The sequence below is a fragment of the Lygodium microphyllum genome, chromosome 5 (assembly GCF_053477565.2).
Source record: "Lygodium microphyllum isolate KBCC chromosome 5, Lygodium_microphyllum_v1.1.10, whole genome shotgun sequence".
Taxonomy (NCBI): Eukaryota; Viridiplantae; Streptophyta; class Polypodiopsida; order Schizaeales; family Lygodiaceae; genus Lygodium; species Lygodium microphyllum.
In genome coordinates, this window is record NC_141139.1 from 134,847,691 (window position 1) to 134,874,932 (window position 27,242).

Here is a 27,242-nt window from a genome sequence, read left to right on the forward strand (position 1 = left end):
AACTATACTTGTAGACAACTAAAGCCAAAGCTTATGTCAGGAGATCTTCACATGTAGATATGATCGCAAATTATAACCTTATTTTTACATACTAGTATTAATATGACACTCAAATGCAGTTCTTTGTAAAGCCCCTTACAATTCAATTATCTTCTGGTTCTCACTCGGAACTGATTGTATTACATACTAGTATTATTATGCCACACGAATGTATTATTTGGGCCAAAAAAGTAGGGCATGTGCTCACTCGGAACTGATTGTAGGCTCACCAACGGAATACTGGCAAGGTGTGGGATGATTGCACCACTAACTTCAGGAAAACAAAGGACTACTAAGGAAAGCAAAAGCACTAGTGGGTCAACACAGCCAATCAAAACCCACAAGCCAGTTCCACATGATTGTGATCTTCGGACGACCATTACAAAACCTCCTGGGCAAGACCAAACACGATTTGCAATAAACGATGAGAAGCTGCAAGCAGTATTTCTTGCTTGATAGTTGTCGCCATATCAATCACGGGTAGAACCATAGCATGGTTACACGCTCGTTTTGGGGCTTGGGTTTGGACTATAATCTTTGCCTTTTAGTCGTGTTTGGGGAGGGAAGGGGGAAGGGGCTCGCATGAACTGCTTGAAAAGGGGAGAAATGCAGGGGAGGGGACAATGCTGCCATTTAGACCAATCAGTTGATAGTCAAAGTGACAAATCCCTTTTATATCACTTCCTTGTCACGATTAGATCTCTACAGACTCACCCCAGATTTTAATGCTTGTGCCTACGATAATTACAGCTTCGAAGCTACCTCCTGGAAGTGCCTCGGATGAATCAGATCCCCAGCACATTTGGCAGATCCATGTGAACGTTCCTAAACTTCAATCCTAAGAGCCTTGGTTCATGGAAAGATGAATAACAATCAGCTGGGTCATTGGAGCTGCTCTAATATGTCAAGCCAAACATATACATTATTTAAGGAACTCCTAGAAAATCTAGGACCACAATTTGGTTTTTCAAATTGGATCTGGCACTTGAGATGAAGTGGTTCAATCCATGTAAGGAGCAGGCTACAAGATGCCAAAATAAGGGTTGGCAATAGCCGAATTGAGTTCGGCACCTGCAGTATTCAGTATGGTTGTGTCCACTTTCTGGCGTGGAAGTAGCAAAAACTCATCTCCCTCTTTTTCAAAGCCACAAAGTTCAAGGAACTGAATTCCTCCTTTCAAGCTCCCTACTCTTTCCTAAAACATCACCAAGTAAAAACATTGATTAATTTGACATTGCACCTTGTCCTTACGACTGCATACAATGAAACCTGAAATACCTGGAAGGTTGCATTGCTCAGGCGTATTTTCCTGAATTTTTCTTCATCAGGAGATCGCACGACATTCCCAGCATACGTCAACAGCGTTTGAAAAGCCCTCTTCACTTTTGCTTCATCATCCTACATTCAAGACAATTTGGGGTTCATTCTTTCTACATAGACTGTATGCCTTACATGAATCCACTTGGAAAACCAAATCACACCTTGTGGCTCTGTTTGAGACTCCGCAGACATTCACGCATTTGCTCTGCCTTAGTTGCAGGTCTCACAGGCAGAAAACTCTTCCATATCAAGGAAAACACGAGGACCACATTTAAAAAGCATGCATGTGTCATACCTTGGCAAGGAACTTCTGAATAACCCACAAAATACAGCTAACCTTCTTCTCCTCAACCGGAGCAGGAGCTTGAACTTGAGCTTGAGCTGGTGCTTCGGGAGGCAACCCCAATTTCCTCCTCCTTTCTGCCTGCAGAGCAGACAAGACACCTCAGGTGAAACCTATAGATAAACAAAACTCAGAGGTGTTCATAAGTTACAAGGTGAGCTATACAGCCATTCATCTCTGCAGTAGGCAAAACATATCACAGATCCTGTAACCTGGAAGGGGCTCAGCCTTTGCTAATGCAACATTAGGAGGTTAAACGGATGATACTAACATACTCATCAATTTCTGACCTACTACAGTGAACAGATCAACATACCTTAGAATTCTTCCCCTAGCACACATTATTTTTCTGTCTGCTAAGAGTGAACAAATGGAACCACTATGGACTGAAATTTCCAAACCACTTAAGATCCTAATGCACAGCCACTGATTTCCAGAGTAGCCTGAAGCATCTGGTGTCCAAACCCCCATGAGTAACAACACGAGATGTATACAGATGAGACATCTTCAAACACCTGAGTCATGCTGCGATATATTCTCTCTTATCCGATCCTTCTCACAATAACCACAGAAAAAGGTAAATCTCACCAAAACTGAAACCCTATTCACAATTGCTCAGTAAGCCCCTTTATATTTGAAAAATAAGATACCACTTCACAAATTCAAACCAAGTTTGCAGAACATGACCATTCGTATCCAAATGGGCTTCAACCCAGAAAAAATGTCTTAGGTTAACCCTGAAAACTCCCTCAATAATTTCTGGAAAGGTCTCATAATCCATAAACTTCAAGCTAAACCTGAAGAACATAAATGCAGCAAGTTAATTAATGTCAGTTCAACAAATCTTTACTATTTTTCTTTATAAAACTAGACCTTGTCTTCCTCAAGCTTCTGCCTGATTTTTTCCCTTGCCCGCTGCTCTTCTTCTTTCTCTAATTTTCTGAGAAGAATCAATCTGCAAAATGATAATTACATCCCTTTAGAGGCCATCAACAATTTATAATCCTGAACCCTACAATATAATGTGCATACCATACAAATCTTACCGTTTTCGTTCATTCTCTTCCTCAATGCGTTTTGCCTCAAGTAATTCCTTTCCAACACGAACACGCTCCTAAATGTTTCAAAAAACAATTGTGTAATTTAAGAGAGGCTGAAATAGGTCAGCTAATACTCTCAATTACCAGACAGAACAAAAAGAGAGCACACAGCCCATCTGTCACTGTTCACTTCCTGTCCTTCAAAGTAGAAACAGTAAGTGCTAAGGGCTGTTTACCTTCTCTCGCTCCCTCTCCATGAGCCTCTCCTCTTCTTCTTTCTTCTTCCGTGCCCGTTCACTACATATACAATGCCCCTGGTTAATCTTGGAAAGTTTTCATGGAGTCACAATATATCCTTCCATACTGACCCTGAAGGGAGGACATTTCTATCTAGGAATGTGCTTGTCAATCATATCACGTGTTTCTATCAGTGCAGAGAATTTCAGCTTTAATATGTGGGTGTAATGGCATGCAGAATGGTTCTAGAAAATATGAAACAGGGAAAGTTGTGTCAAAGCGATAGGTAGGACAAAATGGAAAATGCTGACCATGTTGCTGCCTGAAAGGTTTGGAGGAATTGAGCTGATGGTAAGGACAATAAGTCATAGTCATATGAGTGTGCACATTGCCTATTGAAGTGAATGCTTACGATGCTTAAGGCAGACAGTAGTATGCTATCTGGTAGGAGTGATCAAGAAGTCTCCTAAGTTAGGAGCCCATTACAGAAGAATTGTGGTAAAACAACAACAGTCATTTAGCAACGATAAGGCCAACTTTAACCAAGAAAAGTGTGCAACAACCACTCACAGCAAATTCACTCTACAAACTTTACAATCCCATGAAAAGAACGGACACCAAGACCTTCACAGATCCACAAACTTAACTTTGGTGCACGACTAAAACATATTTCTAGCACAAATCCAAAGGGCATTACCGCAACTCCAGCATCTTAGCCTTTGCTTCCTCAGGAGTTAATTTATGCTGTGGAACAGCATCTGTATTTGCTGGAACCTGAGACCATGTAAATTTACATAAGGTTGAAGACACACACACACACACACACTCTCTCTCTCTCTCTCTCTCCATAATATGTAATTGTATTAATCACGAAAAAGGTACAAGATTACAAGATTCATTATGGCTCTAGGCCATTGAGCATAGAGCAGATCCAACCAACTCAACAGATCCTCTCTAAGACATTGCAATCAAAGTACAAAGGAAGTAGACTGACTAGAGGGGGGCAGAAGAAACTGCAGCATGCCAAGAAAGTAAATCCTGTCAAGGGAGAATATCTACCAACTCAAGCTGCCAATGAAGAAGTCCTTTCAAGAATCAAAGATTAATGCATTCCTCATGGTCCACCTATGCCAACAACCCCCAAAAGTGTAACAAATAAAAGAGCACTTTCATATCAGCCTGCTCAAGATCCACAAACTTAGGATGTCCAAAGACCCAATCTTTTGGGAACATTGATAGCCCAACCACTTGAAACACACACACGCACGTGCACGCGCGGGCGCGCGCGCACTCTCTCTCTCTCTCTCTCTCTCTCTCTCTCTCTCTCTCTCTCAAATAGAGACAAACAAAGAGACCGTGTCTTTTGGGCACATGCCTTAGGGAAAAGACAAAAAGAGCTACTTGTTGAGAGTGTGCAGCAACTAGAGGAGTGAGCAGGTAAGTGAGAGAGAGAGAGAGAGTACAATACGATTTGGGTGTACCAACAATGTGTTGGTACACAAAGAATAAAATGTATTTATACTTGGGGCACGTAAGGGTGCATTCACATGTACAATTAAATAATACACGACGGAGGTGAATAAAAGGGCCTTTACACCCAACAACCTCCCACTTAAAGGTCCGAAGTGAGCCTCTAACCAACTCCCACTAGTCGTATGCAATGCTCATACTGAACCTTGCTTAAACTTTTAGTGAGAACATCTACATGGTTGTCCTATGTTTTGATCTTGATCAATGTGATTAGACCATCTTCCAAAATCTATCTAATAAAGTGATATCGCACATCTATATGCTTTGTGTGTGAATGATACATGGCATTCTTAGCCAAATACACAACACTCTAGCTATCACATCCCAACACCGGAGTACTCATAGACATGCCGAGATCCTCTGCAAGTCTACTCAACCATATAGCTTCCTTAGAAGCTTCAGTAGTTGATATGCATTCAGCTTCAGTAGTACTCAATACTACTATGTTCTGCAACCTGGAACACCAAGAAATGGCCCCACCAGCAGCTCTAAAGACATACCCGCTAGTGGACCTGCGAGTGTCCAAGTCACCTGCCATATCTACATCACAATAACCCTGCAAACTAAGTGCACCCTGCCCATAGCAAATATACTTTCTTTGTATACCCTTTTAGGTATCGAAGAATACACTTGACAACTTCCCAATGTGGTTTGCTAGGATTTGACATAAACTTGCTGACAACTCCCATTGCATGAGCAATGTTTGGACGAGTAGCAACCATAGCATACATAAGAGAGCCACAAGCGGATGCATAAGCCCATAGCAAATATACTTTCTTTGTATACCCTTTTAGGTATCGAAGAATACACTTGACAACTTTCCAATGTGGTTTGCTAGGATTTGACATAAACTTGCTGACAACTCCCATTGCATGAGCAATGTTTGGACGAGTAGCAACCATAGCATACATAAGAGAGCCACAAGCGGATGCATAAGGGACTCCCTTCATAGCATTGGCTTCCACATCATCTTTTGGGCTGTTGGATTCACTAAGCTTAAGGTATGGAGGTAAGGGAACCCCAAAAGGCTTAGCTTCAGCCATGTTAAATCTGTCCAGTACCTTTTCAATGTACTTTTCTTGAGATAAGAACAGCAATTTCTGCAGTCTATCCCTGCGAATCCTCATGCCCAATATATGCTATGCACAATTTTTGTGTTCTATCCATGCGAATCCTCATGCCCAATGTATGCTATGCACTCCCCAAATCTTTCATGGAGAACGCTGATTTCAGTTGATCTTTGAGAGCATCCAAGCTAGTCTTTCTTTTCCCAGCTAGCAACATATCATCCACATACAAAACAAGTATGATGGGGCTGCCATCTGTATCCTTTTTCATATACAAACAATGATCTGCATGGCTGCATGTAAACCCATGAGAGAGCATAAAAGTGTCAAACTTTTTGTACCATTGTCGTGGTGCTTGCTTCAGCCCATACAAGCTGTGTTTTAGTTTATACACCAACTGCTCTTTTCCAGGAACTACAAAGCCCTCCAGCTGTTTCATGTAGATTTCCTCATCAATGTCACCATGCAAAAAAGTTGTTTTCAAATCCATTTGGTCAACTCTAAGTCCAATACAGCAGTGAGAGCAAAAAGCACACATAGAGTGGTCATCTTCACAACAAGTGAGAAGACCTCTTGGACATGCTGTTCATGCTGTACAGCACCTTCATTTTCATTACCAACACCTGCATTTTCATAATCAGCAAGTCTATCTTGCTGTCCGTGACCTCCTTGTGCTTCTATTTGTTGTCCATCATCATCTAGCTCAAAAATAACCGGCTGATCATCAGTTTCAGCCTGTGGTACAGCACCATGAGGCTCATCATCTAAAGTAATAGGTGGCTGCAAATTCTGAAATTTGACCTTTTTTATGTCTTCATCAAAGGCTAAAGTACTTTTCAGCAACTTTGCCTCATTAAACACAACATTACAGCTACGAACAATTTTCTTGGACTGAGGTAACCACTCCATAGCCAAATTCACCATCATCAACATAACCCATAAAAAATACCTTTGGTAGATTTTGGGTCAAGTTTGCTCCTCAGCTCATCTCTAACATGCACAAAAGCAATCACAACCGAATATCCGTAAATGGTCATATGAGGCTGATTTGCCAGACCAAACCTTCTCAGGGATGCCATTATTTAAGGACCTGTTTGGAGAGCGGTTGCAAATGTGAACCGCAGTTTTAAGTGTCTCTCCCTAAAATTCATGAGGGAGATTAGCAGTGGACAGCATGCACCGCACTCTTTCACAAAGTCCTATTGTATCTTTCAACCACTCCATTTGAAGAAGGGCTGTAAGGAGCTGTAAGCTTCCTAGGACTTGTTTGGAGAGCGGTTGCAAATGTGAATCACGGTTTTAAGTACCTCTCCCCAAAATTCATGAGGGAGATTAGCAGTGGACAGCATGCACTACACTCTTTCACATAAAGTCCTATTGTATCTTTCAACCACCCCATTTGAAGAAGGGCTGTAAGGAGCTATAAGCTCCCTCTTGATTCCATGCAAGTCACAAAAAGACTTAAACTCAGTAGATGTGAACTCACCCCCATTATTAGTTCTCAAGCATTTCAGCTTTCTACCTGTCTTAGTGGTCACAAATGCATGAAAAGTTTTAAAAACAGCAAACACTTCACTTTTCTTTTTCAGCAGATAAACCCAAATCTTTTTGGAACAATCATCAATAAAAGAAACAAAATACGCAGCACCACCCAACGATTTCACGGGGATACTACATACATCAGAATGCACTAAGTCCAAGGCATTGGACTTACGAGAGACACCAAAGTAAAAGGAAATTTCATTTGCTTTCCAAACTGACAGTCATTACAAAAGTCAAGTTTAGATTCTTTTCCATCAACCCTCTTCAAAGAGGGAAGGACATCAAGTCCTTTCTGACTCATATGGCCTAATCTCTTATGCCACAATTCCAAATCACAACCAATTTCAGCAACTGCAAGAAACTTGCCATTCAAAGCTTTACAGTGCAAACAATACAAAGTGCCCTTCTTGGTTCCTTTTGCAATCAGCATGGGACCCTTTTTCAATTTCCACAAACCACCACCAAACAGTATAGTGTAACCATGCAAGTCAAGCTAACCAACAAATAGTGAACTCTTCTTGATGCTAGGCACATATCTGACATCTTTCGACAGAAGCTCTTGCCCATTATCTAAAGACAAGTGTACAGTGCCAATCACATCAATGCTGCAAGCATGGTTATTTCCAAGGTATACTTTTCCATAACTACCTGCATTGAATATAGTGAAACACTCCAAGCAAGGAGTTACATGTAAAGAGGCACCAGAGTCTACAATCCAAGTCTGAGTGACACAAATCATCAACTGACAAAAGTGCATCAATCACATCAGCCTTGGTAATCTGCATATCCTGCATGTGACATACAAGGGCATCATAATCAACTACACATAATACATCAGCCTCTGTATCCGAGAGCTCCTCTATGACTACACTGGAGGCCACATTGACCTTTTCCTTGCCTTTGGCTGCCTCAGACGCATCTGTCTCTCCTGTTCCTTCTAATAGTATCTGCAATCAGGCTTCTTGTGGCCCTTCCGACCACGTCGATAGCAAGTAATATCACTCTTTTCCTTTCATTTACTCTTGCTTTTGCTTCTCTATCCAGCATTTGCATTTTTCTTTTCAGCCCTGCCTCTAACATTGTAAGCTGAGTTGTTGCCTTCTCCACTAGACATATGTCTAATTTCTTCATTCAAGATTGAACCCCTCACACCATCATATGAGAGATTGGGGTTATTACTGAGAGAAACCACCAAGGTCTCCCAAGAATCAGGCAGTGTCATGATCAGAAAGATCGTCCTCAACTTATCATCAAAATCCAAATTGGCATCCTTGAGCTGATTTAAAATGTCTGTAAATGCACTCAAGTGCTCAACTGCAGGCTTGGACTCATCCAGTTGCATATTCACCAACTTGCGTATTAAATGCACTTGATTAACAGGTGTGGTAATCTCATAGGTAGTTTTCAACTTCTCCCATACTGCATAACCAGTATCTAAGCCCTTAATGTCAGTCAAAATGTCATCAGTGACACCCATCTTTATATAAGCCACAGCCTTTTTGTTGACTCTGCCCCAATCTGCATCAGACATTTGTGCGGGTTTATCTTCCTGCAAAGCATCCTCACAATCCTTTAAGAACAATATGCCTTGTATACGGTCTTTCCAAAGGTCAAAGCCTTGACCATCAAACCGTTTGATTTCCATCAAACTCTTAATGTAATAACAGAAAGAAGTTGCAGTCATTTTCATCACGAACACAAGAGTAAATGCACTGACTGCAAGAGCACAAGCTGAACCAGCAAATACACTCCTGTTCTTGCCCAACCAGGAATAAATCTCTGCTGTTTTTACATAAATCAGCCACCACACAGGCAAATACTGCAGAAATTTACCGAAATCTGCTCAAAATCCCAAAATTTCAGGTCCAACAATGCATAAATGTCAGCCAATCTGACCCAGCCGAGCAAAATTTCATCAATACATGAAAAGCCCCAATTTTTCCAAGTCCAATGACAGGAATTTTTACTCGAATGAACAAAATTCCGACAAAATTAGCAAAATCACCGATTTAATCGAGGTCAATACGCACAATGTCTGCAATTTCCAACACAAATGTCACTGTCAAGCATGAACAGCTTCAAATCTAGGAAAAGCCCCGAATTTCCAGGCTAGATTTGCACAGATCTGTAACCTGTGCTTTCACGCATGCAACCCCGTCAAAGAAAAGGGGATAAGTGTGATTTAAGGAATTTCTGGAAAAAAAAATGAGGGGGGGATCCCCTCAAGTCACACCTGACTTGTCAAGCAGTTCGTGCCATCAGCTCATCTAATCTCGAGAAGCATGCACACCATGTGATCTGATACTAGTGCCAAAAGATGGCGTACCAACAAGACAATAGGGTTTGCAGGGAGGAACACGGAATAAACTCGGCAAACATGGAGAAGAGAAGAGAAAAGAGAAGAAACTCTGATGAATGGAATGATGAAGTTCTAAAGAAGGAAGAGGTGGAAGAGGTCAACCACGAACCACAAACCACGATGTCCTCCTGAAGGGGTGTGACAGCAGTGGAGAGGCTGGAGAGAAGAGGTGACGCACTGAATGAATCAGCCGTGAAGCATGAGTGAGAGAGTGGCCTATAAATAGGCACATTCAGTCACGTACCAGTGAGACAGTAGGGTTTGCGGGGAGGAGAGGTAACGCACTGAATGAATCAACCGTGAAGAATGAGTGAGAGAGTGGCCTATAAATAGGCACATTCAGTCACGTACCAGTGAGACAATAGGGTTTGCGGGGAGGAACTCGGATGAACTCGGCACCCATGGAGAAGAGAGAAGAAGCTCTGATGAATGGAATGATGAAGTTCTAAATCATGGAGTGAATATGATACAAAGGAACAAGGCTGCCGTAGCACAAGGAAGATGATGAAGACAGCCACGAACCACGAACCACAATGTCCTCCTAAAGGGGTGCGAGGGCAGTGGAGAGGCTAGAGAGAAGAGGTGACGGACTGAATGAATCAACCATAAAGAATGAGTGAGAGAGTGGTCTATAAATAGGCACAATCAGTCTAGGGTGGCGCCCCTTTTTGGGGCTGCAAACCCTAAATGCAAAACGCAGAATAGCAAATTGCGGGTGAAGGGTTTCTCAACATCCCCTCTCAGGCCCAAAAAGGGGAACAAGAGAAGAGTGAGGTGGACATGGAATGCTACATGCTGAAGAATGATCATGCAACAGGTGCCACTTGGACAGTGTCCCTCACGGGGAAATTGTTCACTTGCCCAAGCGCCCTAGTACAAAGATGATGAAAACATTCAATGCAGAGGAGGAATGGCAGACTTTGTGTGGTGCCGAGAACCATAAGGATATGCTCGTACTCGAACTCAAGAGTTGCCTCCATGATGTTGACCAAGTGACCAAGGCAAGAAGAAGAGGAGGAAGAAGATGTAGAGAATCCCTAAGATCCAAGATTTCCACCTAAAAGGTAACTTGCAATAAAGGACAATAGACAAAGTGAACACCTCAGATAATCTTCATATTCATAGGTATTAATCTTGTGTCTCTACACAATAAAATCCAGCTCTATGATGGTACACTATCTTGTTCATAAGTTATGGCCTCCCAAACCTTTGTAGAGCATAAAACCTATGTGACTTTGCCACAAGGACTTGTATATCTTGGTCCTTGCTAGTAGAAAAAGTCTTCAATAATTAGACACAAAATTCCAAGGTAGCAGCGTAAACCCTGATTTGCTGCTGTAAATTAGGGTTTCAGCAGTAATTGCTTCATTTGCTCTTCGCCTGAAGCTGGAAATGGCTGAGAACTGTTGAGAGATTGATGGGACATGAGAAAGACAGCTGGTGAGAGAGAAATTGCTGATCATCATCCCCAAAAAGTTTCTAAATCTGCTCCTGCTGAGAACCTGTACCAGCAGTCACCTGCTGGTTTTCACTGCCCAGATCAGGTCGCCAGAAGCCCAAACCTCTCTAGATGCTGTCGCCAACAACCTGCCACCTCAGGAGCAGTCTCCTGATGCTGGTTTGCTCCCTCTTGACTGTAAATGGCCTCTTCCTGCTGACGCCTGCAGTCTACAGCCCCTACTCTGTATCCCTCAGCCTCCACCAGCTTCAAAATGGATAGAATGACCCTCAGCGAGCTCCCAAACAGTCCTCATCCAGTTTGCATGGGTAATTTTGACAAGCGGCAGCCTGTTTTGCCACATGGTAGCTTTCTAATTTAATTTCCACTGTTATAATTAATTTTCAATTTTTAATTTCTAAATCCTTTGTCCCTGCCCAAGAACTGGCTAATGCCCAGCACATTTAACATGCTAACCCCCATGGGACATTTAATTGCCCCAGTTTTTAATGGCCTTGGACTACAATTAATTTATTAATTAATATCTAATCCCCCAATGTCACCACAAGATATTTAATGGCCTAGACCCAAATTGATACCAAGTACCCTCAAATACATGTCCAACATTAACTGTATACAACTCTTGCCAATCTCACCCACTACTTGGGGTACTTAGACCGTAAACGCGACTTCATTGACTTGCACTTCGCATGGCACCTCACATGTGCACAACTTAATGATGCCAAAGCTAAGCATTAAAAATACATGTCCCCATGACAGATTCCAATTTTTTTGAACCCTTGAGTAAAAACCTAATAAATTAGCATAGTTGCAAATTATAAGTCTTGAATTTCTCCTTTCAGTCATTTCATCAACTAGGTTGAAGAGCCAAAACATCACTTTCTCCTTTAGGTTCTAGCCTCCTCCCAATTTTTTATCCCCTTTGTAATAGAGTAATTATGTATGAAGGTTCTTTTGGGGTCATTTGGCTGTATAAGCTCTTACTTTTGCCCTGCAATTGACTGAAGGTTCCACATGAACTTTCATGACTTCAAGGACTTTGAACCAAGAACAAACAGCAACCAATAGACAACTATCTAGGATCTAAAATACATGACAAACCAGCCAGTGACAAACTTAAAAAGAGCTTTTAACTAATGTTTGGACCACTAACGACCCATCCCATAATTTAAGAAGTATGGAATAGGCAGAGAGTGCCAAATTCAATATACGCACATTATATGTTGCACGCACGGTATCTTCATAAGCTAGCAACTTTCCATTAATTATGTGCGAGGAAGAAAATAGAAAATTCAATTCTAACACACTTGTCTAGGAATTAAAATACATGACAAAGAAGAAAGGGACAAACTCAAAGAAAAGAGTAACTAATGTTTGGACCACTAACGACCCATCCCGTAATCTAGAAAGTATGGGACAGGCAGAGAGTGCCATATACAATATACGCACATACTATGTTGCAAGCACAATATCTTCATAAGCTAGCACCTTTCCATTAATTATGTGCGAGGATGAGAATAGAAAATTCAATTCTAACACACAATTGTCTAGGAATTAAAATACATGACAAAGAAGAAAGTGATAAACTTGAAGAAAAGAGTAACGAATGTTTGGACCACTAACGACCCATCCCATAATCTAGAAAGCATGGGACAGGCAGAGAGTGCCATATACAATATACGCACATACTATGTTGCAATATATGCTGCAAGCACAATATCTTCATAAGCTAGCAACTTTCCATTAATTATGTGCGAGGATGAGAATAGAAAATTCAATTCTAACACAATTGTCTAGGAATTAAAATACATGACAAAGAAGAAAGTGAAACTTGAAGAAAAGATTAACTAATGTTTGGACCACTTAAGGACCATCCCGTAATCTAGAAAGTATGGGACAGGCAGAGAGTGCCATATACAATATACGCACATACTATGTTGCAATCACATTTTTTCCATTTGCTGCCAATCTTCAATAGGTAATGTGCGTGCAAGGCACAAAAATTTCTAAACAAGTAAAATTATTTGCTCTTGTTCAAACAAACAACTAGAAAAGATTCACTTGCAAAATAGGCAGATCTTAGCTTCAAAAACCATAATTGCAAAGAACTGCCTATAATACACAATTACAATAGCCAGTCCACAAATCTAGCACACAAAAATATAAACAACATTTGCAAGAAACACTTAAAATACAAACGAGTCAAGAAAAACAAAATACCATTGGCAACTCATCTATATCTGGATCATTATCATGATCAACTATCCAGTTAATAGCAGCCTCTACTGATGAACAGCCTGGAAAAAGCAAAAAATAAACTTATTATTAGCATGTGATGAAATGCAAGTTTAGCAAAAAATCCTGATAGATGCATATTTAATGGCATTCACAAACAATTACCCTATGCACTACTTTAATAAGCCAATCATTGCCTTTTGGAAAATGCAATTACAAAGCCTTGGTAGTGATCCCTAGAGCTGAAAAAATGAATCACCTTAGTATTGTAGCACTTTGAACTTCCTTGATGACAACTGGATTAAGTACCACATTTTCTATGTCCAAGTAATGAAATATATCTATTGTAAACTATTGGTGATATTTTTTAGTATTATTACTAAATAAACTGTGCTAGGTTAGGTGGTAGTGTTAACTAGCATTGTATGTTTTGCTTTAGAACAAAGGAGTGTTAGGTCTGTGAAGAATCACTATTGTAAAATCCTTGTGTATGTTAACTTCCTTTGTAAAGGCTTGCAAGAACACCCAATATCAAACCTAACCCAAAGTGTTGCAATGTGATGCCAAGATGTTCAATCCTTGGACATCTTGAATGTGCACCTGCAGCATTGGCCATCAACCACTAACCAATTGATCAATAGGCATGAAGGCATCCTTAAAATTAGGATAGTTAAAGGTCGTGTGAGCATGCCCTAAGACTAGGGCAATTAAGGAGTCCTATGAAAAGTACTCCATGCTTGTTTATGTAACATCTCTCACAAGATTCATCGTTGGACTTTACACCTTGGATACTAGGATATTGTGGACAAACACACCAAAACCAAGAAGAAAGACACAATCAGAGCTCCAAATGTCCATGTCAAACTCTGACTAGGGCTCACAACAAAGAGATGACAAATTGACAAAATAAGGCAAGCTAACACCCCCTCTCACATTCTGGGAGAGTCTCTAGAGCCAACAATCTCATGTGATGAAGCATAGAAGCCTTGGGCAAAGCATTCATAAAGAGATCCACCACATTGTCCACCATAGGACAATAGACCACTACTAACTCAAAATCCACGATCCGCTCCCGTACAAAATGATACTAAATCTCTATGTGCTTCATGAAAGCCTAAAACACATGGACCTTTGCTAGAGCTAAGGCGCTCTAGTTATCCATGTAGGGACCGATTAGGCACGAAGATCGAGACAAACTGTCCTACGTGCAGTGAGAGAGACAGAGAGAGTGAGAGAGAGCAGAGTAGAGAGTGAGCACGTTTTCAAGTACAATGACCAGTGTGTACCTTTAGGTTTTTAGATAGATAAATATGTGTAAGTACAAGAGCTAAGGGTGTGTTCACACCCGAGCACATATAAAAGGCACGAGGCCTTTATTCCCAACAACCTCCCACCTAAAGGCAATGTGCCTTAAGAGGAGAAAAAAATCAGCTAAGTCTAGGTATGTACAAAGCTGAAATACATATATCTATCCAACTCCCATCATCTGTCGGCAATGAGAAAACCGCTCTGCTGGAAGACCCTTCGTGAGAAGGTCTACAGGGTTATCATTTGTATGCACTTTGACAAGCTCAATGCTTTTGCTGTGAAGTACATCTCTAATGAAGTGGTACTTCACATGTATGTGCTTTGTCTTTGCATGAAAGACAAGATTCCGTGCTAGCATGATAGCACTCTGACTATCACAATGGAGAACAGGTAACTCTATGATGCCAAGCTCTCCCACCAGACGTGAAAGCCATAAAGCCTCCTTGCATGCCTCAGTGGCAACCACATACTTTTGTAGCCTGGAGATCCAAGAGACTGCGCCTCTTGTGAAAGTAAACACATACCCAAAAGTGGACTTCCTGCAGTCTGCATGACCAGTATAGTCTCCATCTGTAAAGCCAACAACATATGCCTTCTGCTTTCCAAAGCAGATGCACAACTCCTTTGTGCCTTTGAGGTATCTCATAATACCTTTCACTACATCCCAATGCTTCTTGCCAGGGGTTGCCATGTATCTGCTAGCCACTCCCACTGCAAAGGCAATATCACGACGTATAGCAACCATAGCATACATCAGACTGCCAACAACTCAAGCATATGGTATTTTGGCCATTTCAGCCTTCTCATCATCAAATGTAGGGTTGTCCTCTGCACTAAGTTTCACATATGGAGACAATGGAACCCCAATTGTTTTCCCCCCCTCCATATTGAAACACTGCAAAACTTTGGAGATATACTCCTGCTTAGATAGATAGAGTAAGCCTTTCGATCTATCTCTGAGTGTTCGCATACCAAGAATGTGATTTGCATCACAAAGATCCTTCATATCAAAGCTACCATGAAGACTCTGCTTCAATGAATCCAAGGCATGAGTATCCCTGCCAGCAATCAGCATGTCATCAACATACAAAACCAAGATAATCAGACTGCCATCTGCTGCCTTCTTGGTGTACAAGTAGTGATCCACCTGACTTCTATGAAAGCCTTGGGACTGCATGAATGTATCAAACTTATGATACCATTCTCTTGGTGCTTGTTTCAACCCATACAAGCTCCTTTTGAGTTTACATACCATTTTTTCCTTCCGTTATTCAACAAACCCTTCAGGCTGCTGCATATATATGTCTTCATGCAAATCACCATATAAAAACGCAGTCTTTATATCCATCTGTATGAGCTCCAAATCCTCAACTGCAATCAATCCCAAAATGGTTCTCAATGTAGTCATCTTGACTACAGGAGAGAAAATCTCATCAAAGTCAATTCCATGCTCCTGCTTGTACCCCTTTGCAACCAATCTTGCTTTATACTTTGGTGAGAAACCAAAAGTGGCCTTCATCTTATAAACCCATTTGCATGGAAGGGTTTTCTACCCTTTAGGCAACTGCACCAAGTCCCAAGTGCCATCTTTTCAAGAGATTCCATCTCTGATAGCATGCCTTTTAACCATTTCTTACTGTCCTGTCTGTCCATTGCTTCCTTGAAGCAAGACGGTTCACCAGAGTCTGTCAACATGACATAATCAGCCACATTAATTGCACCAGGAACAAACCTGTCAAGTTGTCTAGTATCCCTAGACGATCTCCTAACCCAATGGTCATTGTTTGCTGGTTGTTCTTGCAAATTTCCATTTTCAATATGTTGTCATGGCAATTCAGCCTGCAAATCAGTATTAACAGCTTGTTGTCCTGGCTGTTCCTCCAGATGTAATGGCTCATTTTCATGGGCAATAGCTAGCTGATCATTTCCAGCATCATTTCCTGCATTTGCATGTTCATTTACAGCAGGTATTTACTGCTGTTATCACGAGGACGTGAAAATTTGACGCTTTGCTTATGTTTAATTGACATTTGATTAAAGGATTAATCAAATGTGCAATTAAAAGATGCACATGTGAGATGCAAGCTACTTTTTCACAGTTGAAGGCCGAAGGACCCTGTGAAAAAGATGGGCGTCAAAGGCAAAAGTCGTAACAAGTTACATTTATTAGATTCTAGGTGAATTTTCGTGTCAGTTTGCCCCTAAGACCATTAATTGGCCATTAAGTGTCAGTGGTGACACTAGGGACTAGGCATTAATTAATGGATTAATAATTGTCCAAGGGCCAATTAATGCATAGGACCACTTTGGGTTGCAAATGGCCTAGCCAATTAATTTTTGGATGGGCAAGGTCAATTTTCTGGGCATGGATTAAGGGCTGAATTAATTTTCAGAATTAATTAATTCCAAAAATTAATTAAATGGCTGAAAATTGCTGAAAATGGATTAAGAAAGCTGCCACTTGGCAAAACTTTCCCATGCAAGTGGGGGAAAGGCTAAATAAGGCTGAAGGGAGAGGGAAATCTCGTTTTTTTCATTTTGGAGCTGTTAGGAAGAGGTGTTGGATTGTTGCTGCCAGCTTCTGGGGCCATTTCCCAGCCATTGGAGACCATTTTGGTGATGGAGATTGCATATTCTTGACCTTGGGAAGCTGGCAATTGCAGTTGATGCACTTTCTCCTAAAGATCACAGTCTCTGATGCTCCTATTGTTGTTGGTGCATCCGTTTGGGGCTAGTACAGCAGGGCAGCAGCTGATTTTGATCAGTTCTTCGCGACAAATCTCAAAATTTTCTCTCTCTACAGCATTCTCTCATCTCCTTCAGCCTATGCTCAGCCATTCTCAGCAATTCTTAGCCATTCGGAGATCTCAGCCATTTTTGGTGGGCTGATCTGTAATTTCTGCAGTAAACCCTAATTTACAGCAGAAATTAGGGTTTAGCAAACACCTTGGGATCCGTGTCAGAGATTGAAGGCTCAAGGGACTGAAATCAGCAGCTGATAATTGAAGATTATCAAGGGATTTCAGGAGCCAACCCATCCCAAATTGATTTGGGGCAGCATTTGGCCAGCCAAGGGTTAAATTGGAGAAGAAGTCCTAGGTGAATCAAGGGGCAAATGACCCAAAAGGCTTGCTGGTCGTTTATGACAGCGAGAGCAATTAGTTAGCAGGAGGAGATTGAAGAATCTCGAGTTGTACTCCTTCCAATTGAATGAAAGCTAAAGAAATACCGCAAGGGGCGCCAATTTTGGGGCCAACAACGTGTCTACTGTCCAAGGACGTTATGGTAAAGTGTGTATTTCATTTTATGTGCATTTATTTAATGCTGTAATTAACTCTTAAATCAGGTTATCACCACCCATTCCAAGAAGGAAGGCTGGTCTCAGCTGTACAGCGGGCACATTTTATTGTCCAAAAGGTATTTCTTCCCGGAATACAACCCTACGGACCTCCTCAGTCTTTTCGGGCTGTTTATGCATGTGATCTTCCCGGAAGATAACATCATTGCTGCGTACTATTTTCCTTTTCTCAAAATCCCACAATCTATACCCCATTTCACCCTCGTCACCATATCCTAGAAAAATGCATTTACAGGACTTTAGTTCAAGTTTGTTGCGTTCTTCTTTACGAATGTGCACAAAAGCCTCGCAGCCAAACACTTTCAGGTGAGCATATGAAGGTGGCTTGCCCGACCACGATTCCTGAGGGATCCCCCCCTTCCCAAAGACCTATTCGGTGACCGATTAATCAAGTGAACAGCTGTCATAACAACCTCTGCCCAAAAGCCAAAGGGGTAATGCAGCATGAGACAGCATCGTACGGACCTTATCCTGTATAGTCCGATTCATACGCTCTACAACTCCATTTTGGGGCGGATTATGAGAGGCAGTGAGCTCCCTCTTTATCCCTTTGTTGTCACAAAACGCCTGAAAGGCCTTGCGGGCACATTTTGTTGTCCAAAAGGTATTTCTTCCCGAAATACAACCCTACGGACCTCCTCAATCTTTTCGGGCTGTTTGTGCATCCAATCTTCCCGGAAGATAACGTCGTTGCTACGTACTACATTCCGTTTCTCGAGATTCCACAAGCTATACCCCATTTCACCCTCGTCACCATATCCTAGGAAAATGCATTTACAAGACTTTGGCTCAAGTTTACTGTGTTTTTCTTTACGAATGTGCACAAAAACCTCCCAGTCAAACACTTTCAGATGAGCGTATGAAGGTGGCTTGCCCGACCACGCTTCTTGGGGAACTCCCCCCTCCCCCCCCAAAAGACTTGTTTGGTAACCGATTAATCAAGTGAACAGCTATCATAACAATCTCTGCCCAAAAACCATGCGGTAATGCAGCACGAGACAGCATCATACGGACCTTATCCTGTATGGTCCGATTCATACGCTCTGCAACTTCATTTTGGGGCGGATTATGAAGGGCAGTGAGCTCCCTCTTTATCCCTATGCTGTCATAAAACGCCTGAAAGGCCTTGGACACATATTCCCCACCATTGTCAGAGTGAAGACACTTAAGTGTCTTATCTGTTTGATTTTCAGCCAATGCCAAGAATTTTTCAAACTTGTCAAGCACTTCATCCTTGCTACCAATAGGGTAAACGCATACTTTCCGTGTAGCATCACCCACAAAGGTGACAAAATATTTCTTTCCCCCTAAAGATAATCCTAGCATTTCACATACATCCGAATGTACTAACTCTAAAGGAGAAGATTTCAAAGAAAGAGACTTTTTGTGAGACATCTGTGCATGTTTGCCATAAATACAATGATCACAATACTCAAAATCAGCATAACAAAGACAAGGCAAGTAACCCAAACGAAAAAGCACTTTCATTCATGTTTGACACATGTGTCCCAACCGGCCATGCCACAAAGAAACGCTTGGCTACTCGGTCATGGCAACAACATGGTCACACACACTACATACATGAAGTGGATACAAAGTATCACTCTTGCAACCTCTGGCAATTACCCTAGATCCCTTACAGATCTTCCATTTTCCATCACCAAAGGTGGTATGAAAACCATCATCATCTAGCTGCCCTGTGCTAATCAAGCTCTTCTTGAGCTAAGATACATGCCATACATGCTGAAGTGTAAAGACAGAGCCATGCTGAAACTGTAACTGCACACTACCAATACCTGCAATCTCACATGCACAGTTGTCCCCAAGATGGACAACACCATGTCGACTCCCTGTATAGGCGGAAAAACACTCACGATGAGAAGTGACATGAAAGGAAGCACATTGTTAAAAAACACGGATCTAGAGCTAGATCAGCTATGGTGGACGCAAGTCAAACACACGATACATTATCAGAATGAGAAATTGTAACTAAAGTGAATTAGGTTCCAAGATAGATTAGCTTGGACTCATAAACACAATCTTGAGTGACTCAACCTGATAGTTACTTTTTTTTTTTTAAATGAATGTCAAGTACATGCCTTTATAGCTTTTTGGATAGTACCATTGTACCTCACTATGCATATGGGATTATGGACATCTCTTCCTAAAGCATATATCATTGTCTCTCTCTCATACAAAGCCACTTATGGACAAGCCTCTTTTGGACACACATCCAACCTCTACGGGCATTCATATTAAGCATCATTTGCTATTCTCAACACCCCCCCTCAAATGATGAGTCTCTACCCTTGCTGGCTTTTGCCCCCCCTACATGCAGACATAGACCACGAGACTAGCTCTTTGGCACCCTAGTCAAGTTAAGGTTTGAAACTTTACATTCTTGGTAAGGGTTTTAAATCCACTATGGGAAACGGATCCATTCAGGGAATTTGAGATCCTCTATAGGAAATTTTTTGCAAAAACATTTTATTGGTTTGTAGCAGCGGAAAATATTTTCTTCATCCTTTTTGTTTTGTTGCTTCATTGGCAACCTTTGATCTTCTTCGTCTTTTTTTACTTCTTTTTCTTCGTGCTCCTTGGCTTTTGTTGTGCTTCTTATCCCTTTTTCCGATGTGTGGTACTTCTCTTTTTGCTTCAATCTTCTTAACACGGTCGTTTTGCTTCATGCTTTTACACGTGAGTACACTGATGGATACATGAGCTTTGTTTGACAAACTCTCACACATGAGATGAATTTCGGAATACATGGTTTTTGGGTTTTCATTTGGCATTGACTTTCCTTTTGAGCACTTGTGCAAGCAAATCATTTCATGCGAGAAGGTCTTACCACGAGTATACTCGGGCAGCGTCTAGTCCCTTACAAGAATAGGAGTTCAATAGAAACTCTAATCACAAGTAACCTCTTAGGATTTTTGATAACTAATTATCAAGCGTATTAATAATCCGTTCTTTTAGTTCAAGCCAAGTTGAGACACATATAGTGTGAAAGTTAGTTAAATGTGAAGGCAATTTGATGATGCAGTGTGAGATGAGTGTGAAATAGACTTGTGAAGTGGTTTGTGAGGAGGCTAGGTGTAAATGGACTCTATTGATAAGCCTAGCTTTTAACCTTAGTGATAAGGAAATTAAATTAAAAAAGGCTTTTCCCAATACAAATGGTCGTTCGGTACTGATTTCGGCAACAAAACGACGCTGATTTGCTGGAGTCGACCTATGCAAAAGCAACCCCTGGCAGGATCACCAGGCTTTAGAGCTTCAACCTCTATCACTTCTTCTCTGTCTCTTCCTGTATATCAACATTCGACATAGCAGCTCTTCTAGCCTCCTCTTCTGCATTCGACATAGAAGCTCTTCCAGCCTCCTCTTCTGCTGCTCTGTAGTCACTAACACGCCGCTCTTTCAGCCTTCTCTTCTGCTGCTTTGCAGTCACTAACACACCTACTGCCCCGCGCTGCTTTACAAAGCCCCTACTGCCGACAAAACTCTTTTTCTATCCAGCAAGGATAGAGGACTCCAATCAACCTAAGCACTAGAAACATGGGATTTGGCTCTCTGAAAACGACCACCATAAAAAACTGCTATTAAAGAATTTGATGTGTCCTCCTTCACGGTTCTTCTATCTATATGCAGATATGATATGATTCAATGGAAGAGAATAAAGCACACAGATGGATAGCTAAAGCTGGTTACATCAGTTGTTGAGTTCAAGATGGAAGTGATTGCACTAGTCGAGAAGGATAGGCTTTAAGGTATGGATATGGCAGAGGGCCTTAAGGTGGGTTCAATTCCTATTATCCATTTATGCTAGAGTACGACTCACTAGTGACGCTAGAACTAGCTCGCCATGGCTCTGATACCATGTTAAAAAACACGGATCTAGAGCTAGATCAGCTATGGTGGACGCAAGTCAAACACACGATACATTATCAGAATGAGGAATTGTAACTAAAGTGAATTAGATTTCAAGATAGATTAGCTTGGACTCATAAACACAATCTTGAGTGACTCAACCTGATAGTTATATTTTTTTTTTTAAATGAGTGACAAGTACATGCCTTTATAGCTTTTTGGATAGTACCACTGTACCTCACTGTGCATATGGGATTTTGGACATCTCTTCCTAAAGCATACATCATTGTCTCTCTCTCATACAAAGCCACTTATGGGCAAGCCTCTTTTGGGCACACATCCAGTCTCTACGGGCATTCATGTTAAGCATCATTTGCTATTCTCAACACACCTGAATCAAGAATCCAGGTATGCATGTCATCATCTGTATCTGCATGTAAAGAATGTGCACCAAAGTGTGAAGAGACAAAGAGTACATCACTCCCATTGTTACTATCATGAGTGACTACATTCACCACTTCAATTTTTACACTACTCTTCTTAGGCTGACTGTTCTTCTTCTCTTCCTTGCTATCATCTGTCTTCTTGCCTTTTCCTTTCTCTTTCTTCCATTTGTAGCAATCACGTTTAAAGTGACCCTTCTTGCCACAATGATGGTATTCAACATCTTTGCCACGTGATTTACTGCGCCTCTTGCCATCATATTTGCCCTTTTGCTGTAATCTGTGTCACAAGACTGTGACAACTATTATCTTTTTGCTAATTTCTTTATTATATATTTTATTTTGTTTTTCTTTTTGGAAGGATCCCTCTTGAAATCTAAACGCCTGAGTTGCATGGCCAGTATGTGAAACTGACAGGAATGTCTAGTGAGTCAAGACTGGACAGTTAAGGTCCAGTACAAGTCTCGAAGAGACTGATGGCACTGTAGATTGACAAGCCTGGAAGAGACTTGTGAAAGAGTATATGGACAAGTGTGTTGAAGAACTAGCCTGGAAGAGACTAGTTCAAAGTGAAGATGGACAAATCTGCAAGAGATTAGTCCATGTGGAATCATCAGTGGAAATTCACTTTCAGTTGAGCTACATTGCAAATCTGGATGTAGCCATAGTCTGCAAAGATGATCAGAAGACTAGTGGAATGCAATGGAAGCAACTCCTAAAATTTAGGGAGTTACTATTTTTGGACCTCAGAATCTGTTCACATCATTATCTTCGTTTTTGCACGAGGATTAATCCTCTGGTCTGTGCCGAGATCAAATTCTGCACCGAGCATGGAGAATTTTAGACCGGAAGGCTAGAACGGGAAATATCTTCCAGTGCTGCCACTTGGCACAAATGTGTGCACTTACCTCTTCAAAAGAGGGCTCGCGTGCAATTTTTTGATGGTAAGGGGCTCATTTTGTGAAGGGGGAGAAGGGTTGTTGCAGATGGAGAGCTCTTGAGAGCTGGTCTATCCTGTTTATGATGCACAGAGGGCTGAGCTTGCTTCCTACTCTCTCTCTCTCCCTAACAGTATGGTTATGCTGCAGAATCAAGGGCCTTTCTTCTAATTCAGGTACAGCTGTGTGGGAATATGCTGTTTTTGCATGAGGCAAGAGCCTCCTTTCTCCAGGAACAAGAGCAGTTGTATGCTGTCCAAGCAGGAACAGGTGAGGATGGTAACCTCACCAAGCAAGTGTCTGAAACAGCACTAAATCAGTACTGATTCTGGACTGTTCAGAGGTTATTTCAGAGCCCAATTGATGTCAGAATCAAGGGGCACTTGGCACAGATGATGCAGAACGGTACAGGGATCAGTATGAGCTGAAAACAGGTTTCAGAACAGGTCTGAACCAGTAATTACAGTGGGCTGAACAGTACAAGGAACAGTATGAGTTGAAAACAGGTTTTAGAACAGGTCTGAACCAGTAATTACAGCAGACTGAAATGGTCAATCTGCACTCCAACCACAAGTTTCAGACTTGGGTAGAGTTTTCCCTCCTGGTCAGCTTGTTTTGGGTCAGTAATTGTACTGTTATGCTGCCAAATTTCACCCATAATAGGTGAAAGACAGCCCATTGTACTTTCTCTCTTTTTAAAAATAAAGAAATACCGCAAGGGGCGCCTTAGGGGCCAACAGGGTGTCTATGTCACAACAGGAGCATTCTAGCTTCCTGTATGTCTTCTTGATTCTGTGTCTTTAAGTTCAGGTAAAGTGGATGACTGTTAAATTGGGTGAAAGCATTTATATATTTTGGTTGTACACTACCGCCCTTTTCTGTGAACAGGCCGGTTACAATCTGCCCCTAGAATGCAAAGCACTGCAAGACTTATTGGATGCATTGTTCTGCCAATACATCTCTTCCATAAGTAGAGCACTCTCTACATCAGCATACAAAAGGATTACATTAGAATTGCTCATAGCAGTCCTGAATGTATCCCAACTCTCTAGTAGAGTGCAAAGTAAGAAAGTAGCCTTAAATTCCTCATCAATCATGAACTTCAAGGCAACGAGTTGGCTGAAAATAGAGTTAAACTCATCAAGTGAGTAGACATTGCTGTACCCTCTTTCACACGCAAAACCATAAGCTTTTTCAGCCAATACACTTTGCTTACAGCACTCTTTTGTGCATACAGTTCTTCCAGTCTAGTCCATATAGCATATGCAGAATCCAAACCTTCAATGTTGAAGAGGAAGGCATCAGAAATCGATAGCTCTATGGTTGAGTGTGCAAGCTCATTTAACTCATCCCAATCATCCTAATCCATGTCCGCGGGCTTTGCCACTTTGGTTTTGATCGGCTTTGCCTGCTTCTTTTGTAACATGATATTTTAGCACTGCTTTTGCCAAACTACAAAATTGTGTGCGCCTTCAAGCTTCTTTATGTGCATCAGATTACTGATGTCATTGCTGCCAGCCATGATTTTCAGCCCAAATGTGACCAAAAAACTAGCAAATGCAGGCCCAAACTGTCACCCAAGTGACCAAGGTACAAACAAGTACCAATTCAGCAATAAATGACCATGCAGAAGCACAGATTTCAGATCTGTAATTAAATTTTCAGAAGCATCAAACCATGTGCTACAGCATTATCCAACTTATTACAGCTGTTGCAAGGGCATATACATCACATTACATGAGGAATCCCAAAATTTCAGCTGCAATTTCTGTTGTACATGTATACACGGGCATAAAATTTGACACGAATGGTCAAAAGCCCCAAAAATTTGTGCTCAAAGCATCAAGCACACATATGCATTTCCTCTGTCATGCATAGGACAGGCCAGTTTAACCAAAATAGAGCAATTTCGGCAAAGCCCCCAAATTTTACCAAGTGTTGATGTCCAAATTGCGCGGAATTCAACCTACATGTACATAAAATGACCAAATGCTACACAAATTTTGCCCAAACTTCAAAAGCCCCAAATTGCACGGGGTCCAATGTGCATCAATGTCGAGAAATTGGGTAAATTTCAGCCCAATTTGCGCATGTACATTAAAAGCCCCAAATCTCGGGGACAAAATGTCACAAATTCCTTTAATTTCTAAGACAAATTTGTTTGTCTTGCATCACATTCCTCAAATCAAGGAAAAGCCCCAAATTTTATGGATCCAATGTTGAGAAATTTCACTCAGATGAGCAAAATTTCAACAATTTTGGCAAAATCCCCAATTCAAATGCACACAATGTCTGCAATTCCGACACAGATGCCTCAATTTTGCATGAACAGTACTCAGTCTGAAGAAGCCCCAAAATTCTGGGCCAAAATTGCACAAATCTGGTCTTTTGTGCCTAGCGCGCGAAACCACGTCAAGAAAGGGGGTAGAAGTTGAATTTTTTGTTTTTCTAAAAAAAACGATTTTTAAAAAAGGTGTAATGGGATCTGTTGACCCCGTTCAACTGTCCCGCTACACACAACCTGTCCGTCGACTGCTTGCTGTGGCGTGGTCATCGCCTGGTCGACTCACGCGCTATCCGCGGGACCTATCCATCAGCTACCTATTGTGGTGTGGTCGTCGCCTGGTCGCCTAGTGTTCGTCAGCGCTGCAGTCGCACGCCTGGTCCACGCCTGCTGCACTCGACTGCTACTCCCGCTATCCACTGCCTGCACGTCACGTCTACTAGAGACGCCCGTCAGCTGGTCGCCAGTCCGCCACTCTCTCCTCGCTGGAGCCTGACGATCGTCTGTAGCACCTTACGCTCTAATACCAATTTGTAGGGACCGATTAGGCACGAAGATCGAGACAGACTGTCCTGCGTGCAGTGAGAGAGACAGAGAGTGAGAGAGAGCAGAGTAGAGAGTGAGCATGTTTTCAGGTACAATGACGAGTGTGTACCTTTAGGTTTTTAGATAGATATATATGTGTAAGTACAAGTGCTAAGGGTGTGTTCACACCCGAGCACATTTAAAAGGCACGAGGCCTTTATTCCCAACAATCCACAAGCAGTTGCATGGGACCTATCTGCGAAAAGCCAATCTCTGCCAACATCCGACGCAGCCAAACTACCTCCATAGCTATGGAGCAAAGGGCACCGTATTTAGCCTCTGTAGAAGAAAATGCAACGGTAGGCTGCTCCTTACTACTCCACAAGATAGCTCGCAATCCAAGGAAGAAAGCATAATCTGTAGTGGATCATCTTGAATCCACATCACTAGCCCAATCTGAGTCACTCCATCCAGAAAGAGTAGCCCTCTCTCCATATATGATCCAATAGGGTCAAGTCCCTTGCAAATAACACAAACACGCAAAGCGGCTCTCCAATGAGCCTGACTAGGAGTCTTCATAAAAGAAAACAACAATGCTACCACAAAGGAAATATCTGACTGAGTGTGAATAAGCTAGAACAACAACCCAAAACGCACCTATACCAAGTAGCATCTCGAAGGGGATCACCAATCGTCAAAAGCTTAGACTGTGAGTCCATGGGGCAAGAAATCGGCCAGAGTAATGCTAGCTTGTTGGAGAGCCTTCCTTTGATGCCAAGAGCCAAACTTGATACAAGACAAGGATGGCCATACCAAACTCCGAAAGTAACTCAAAGATGTATTTGTGCTAGGATATGAAGATGCCCTATGCCACCTGATAGATCTTCAAGAGGAAGAAGTGTTGGATTTCTAGATCCGTCATGTCGAACCCGTCTCGAGATCTCACAAGTCCAATCAACCTCCTGTAAGTCACTCCTTGTGATAATCAAGTCATCCACATCAAGTTGACAAGCACACACCTGTCACCCTCAACCTTATAATAAAGCTTGGGTTCATGATCTAATCGATGGAAGCCACTCTATAAGAAGAATAGATCAGTCCTCTGGTACCAAGCTCGAGGAGCAAGCTTTAAGCCACAGAGGGCCTTTCGCAACCTATAAACATGGTTCTTCTTTCCTACGCAAGAAAATTAGGAGGATATGAGACATAAATCTCCTCCTCCAAGATGCCATTCAAAAAGGCAAACTTAACATCCATCCAGAAAGCAAGCCAATGGTTTGGTGATGAGTTGCAAGACCCAAGATAGCTCGAATAGTAGACATCCAAGCCATAGGTGTGAATGTCT

The 27,242-nt window shown here is 41.7% G+C and overlaps 1 protein-coding gene across 1 annotated transcript in view; it reads right to left on the reverse strand.

Moving 5' to 3' along the window:
• Positions 1-685: 685 nt before the first annotated feature.
• The window catches only part of LOC148036438 (ubiquitin-associated (UBA)/TS-N domain-containing protein), a 58,416-nt gene continuing 31,859 nt past the window's right edge, over positions 686-27,242 (reverse strand). Inside the window, exons 5-13 of the mRNA XM_087678427.1 lie at positions 13,157-13,233; positions 3,677-3,753; positions 2,979-3,039; positions 2,749-2,816; positions 2,576-2,657; positions 1,697-1,783; positions 1,521-1,598; positions 1,318-1,437; positions 686-1,234 (exon numbers count right to left, since the gene is read on the reverse strand). Of these exons, the coding sequence (XP_087534553.1) occupies positions 1,061-1,234; positions 1,318-1,437; positions 1,521-1,598; positions 1,697-1,783; positions 2,576-2,657; positions 2,749-2,816; positions 2,979-3,039; positions 3,677-3,753; positions 13,157-13,233 (824 nt within the window). The 3' untranslated portion in view covers positions 686-1,060. The remainder of the gene's footprint in view (positions 1,235-1,317; positions 1,438-1,520; positions 1,599-1,696; positions 1,784-2,575; positions 2,658-2,748; positions 2,817-2,978; positions 3,040-3,676; positions 3,754-13,156; positions 13,234-27,242) is intronic.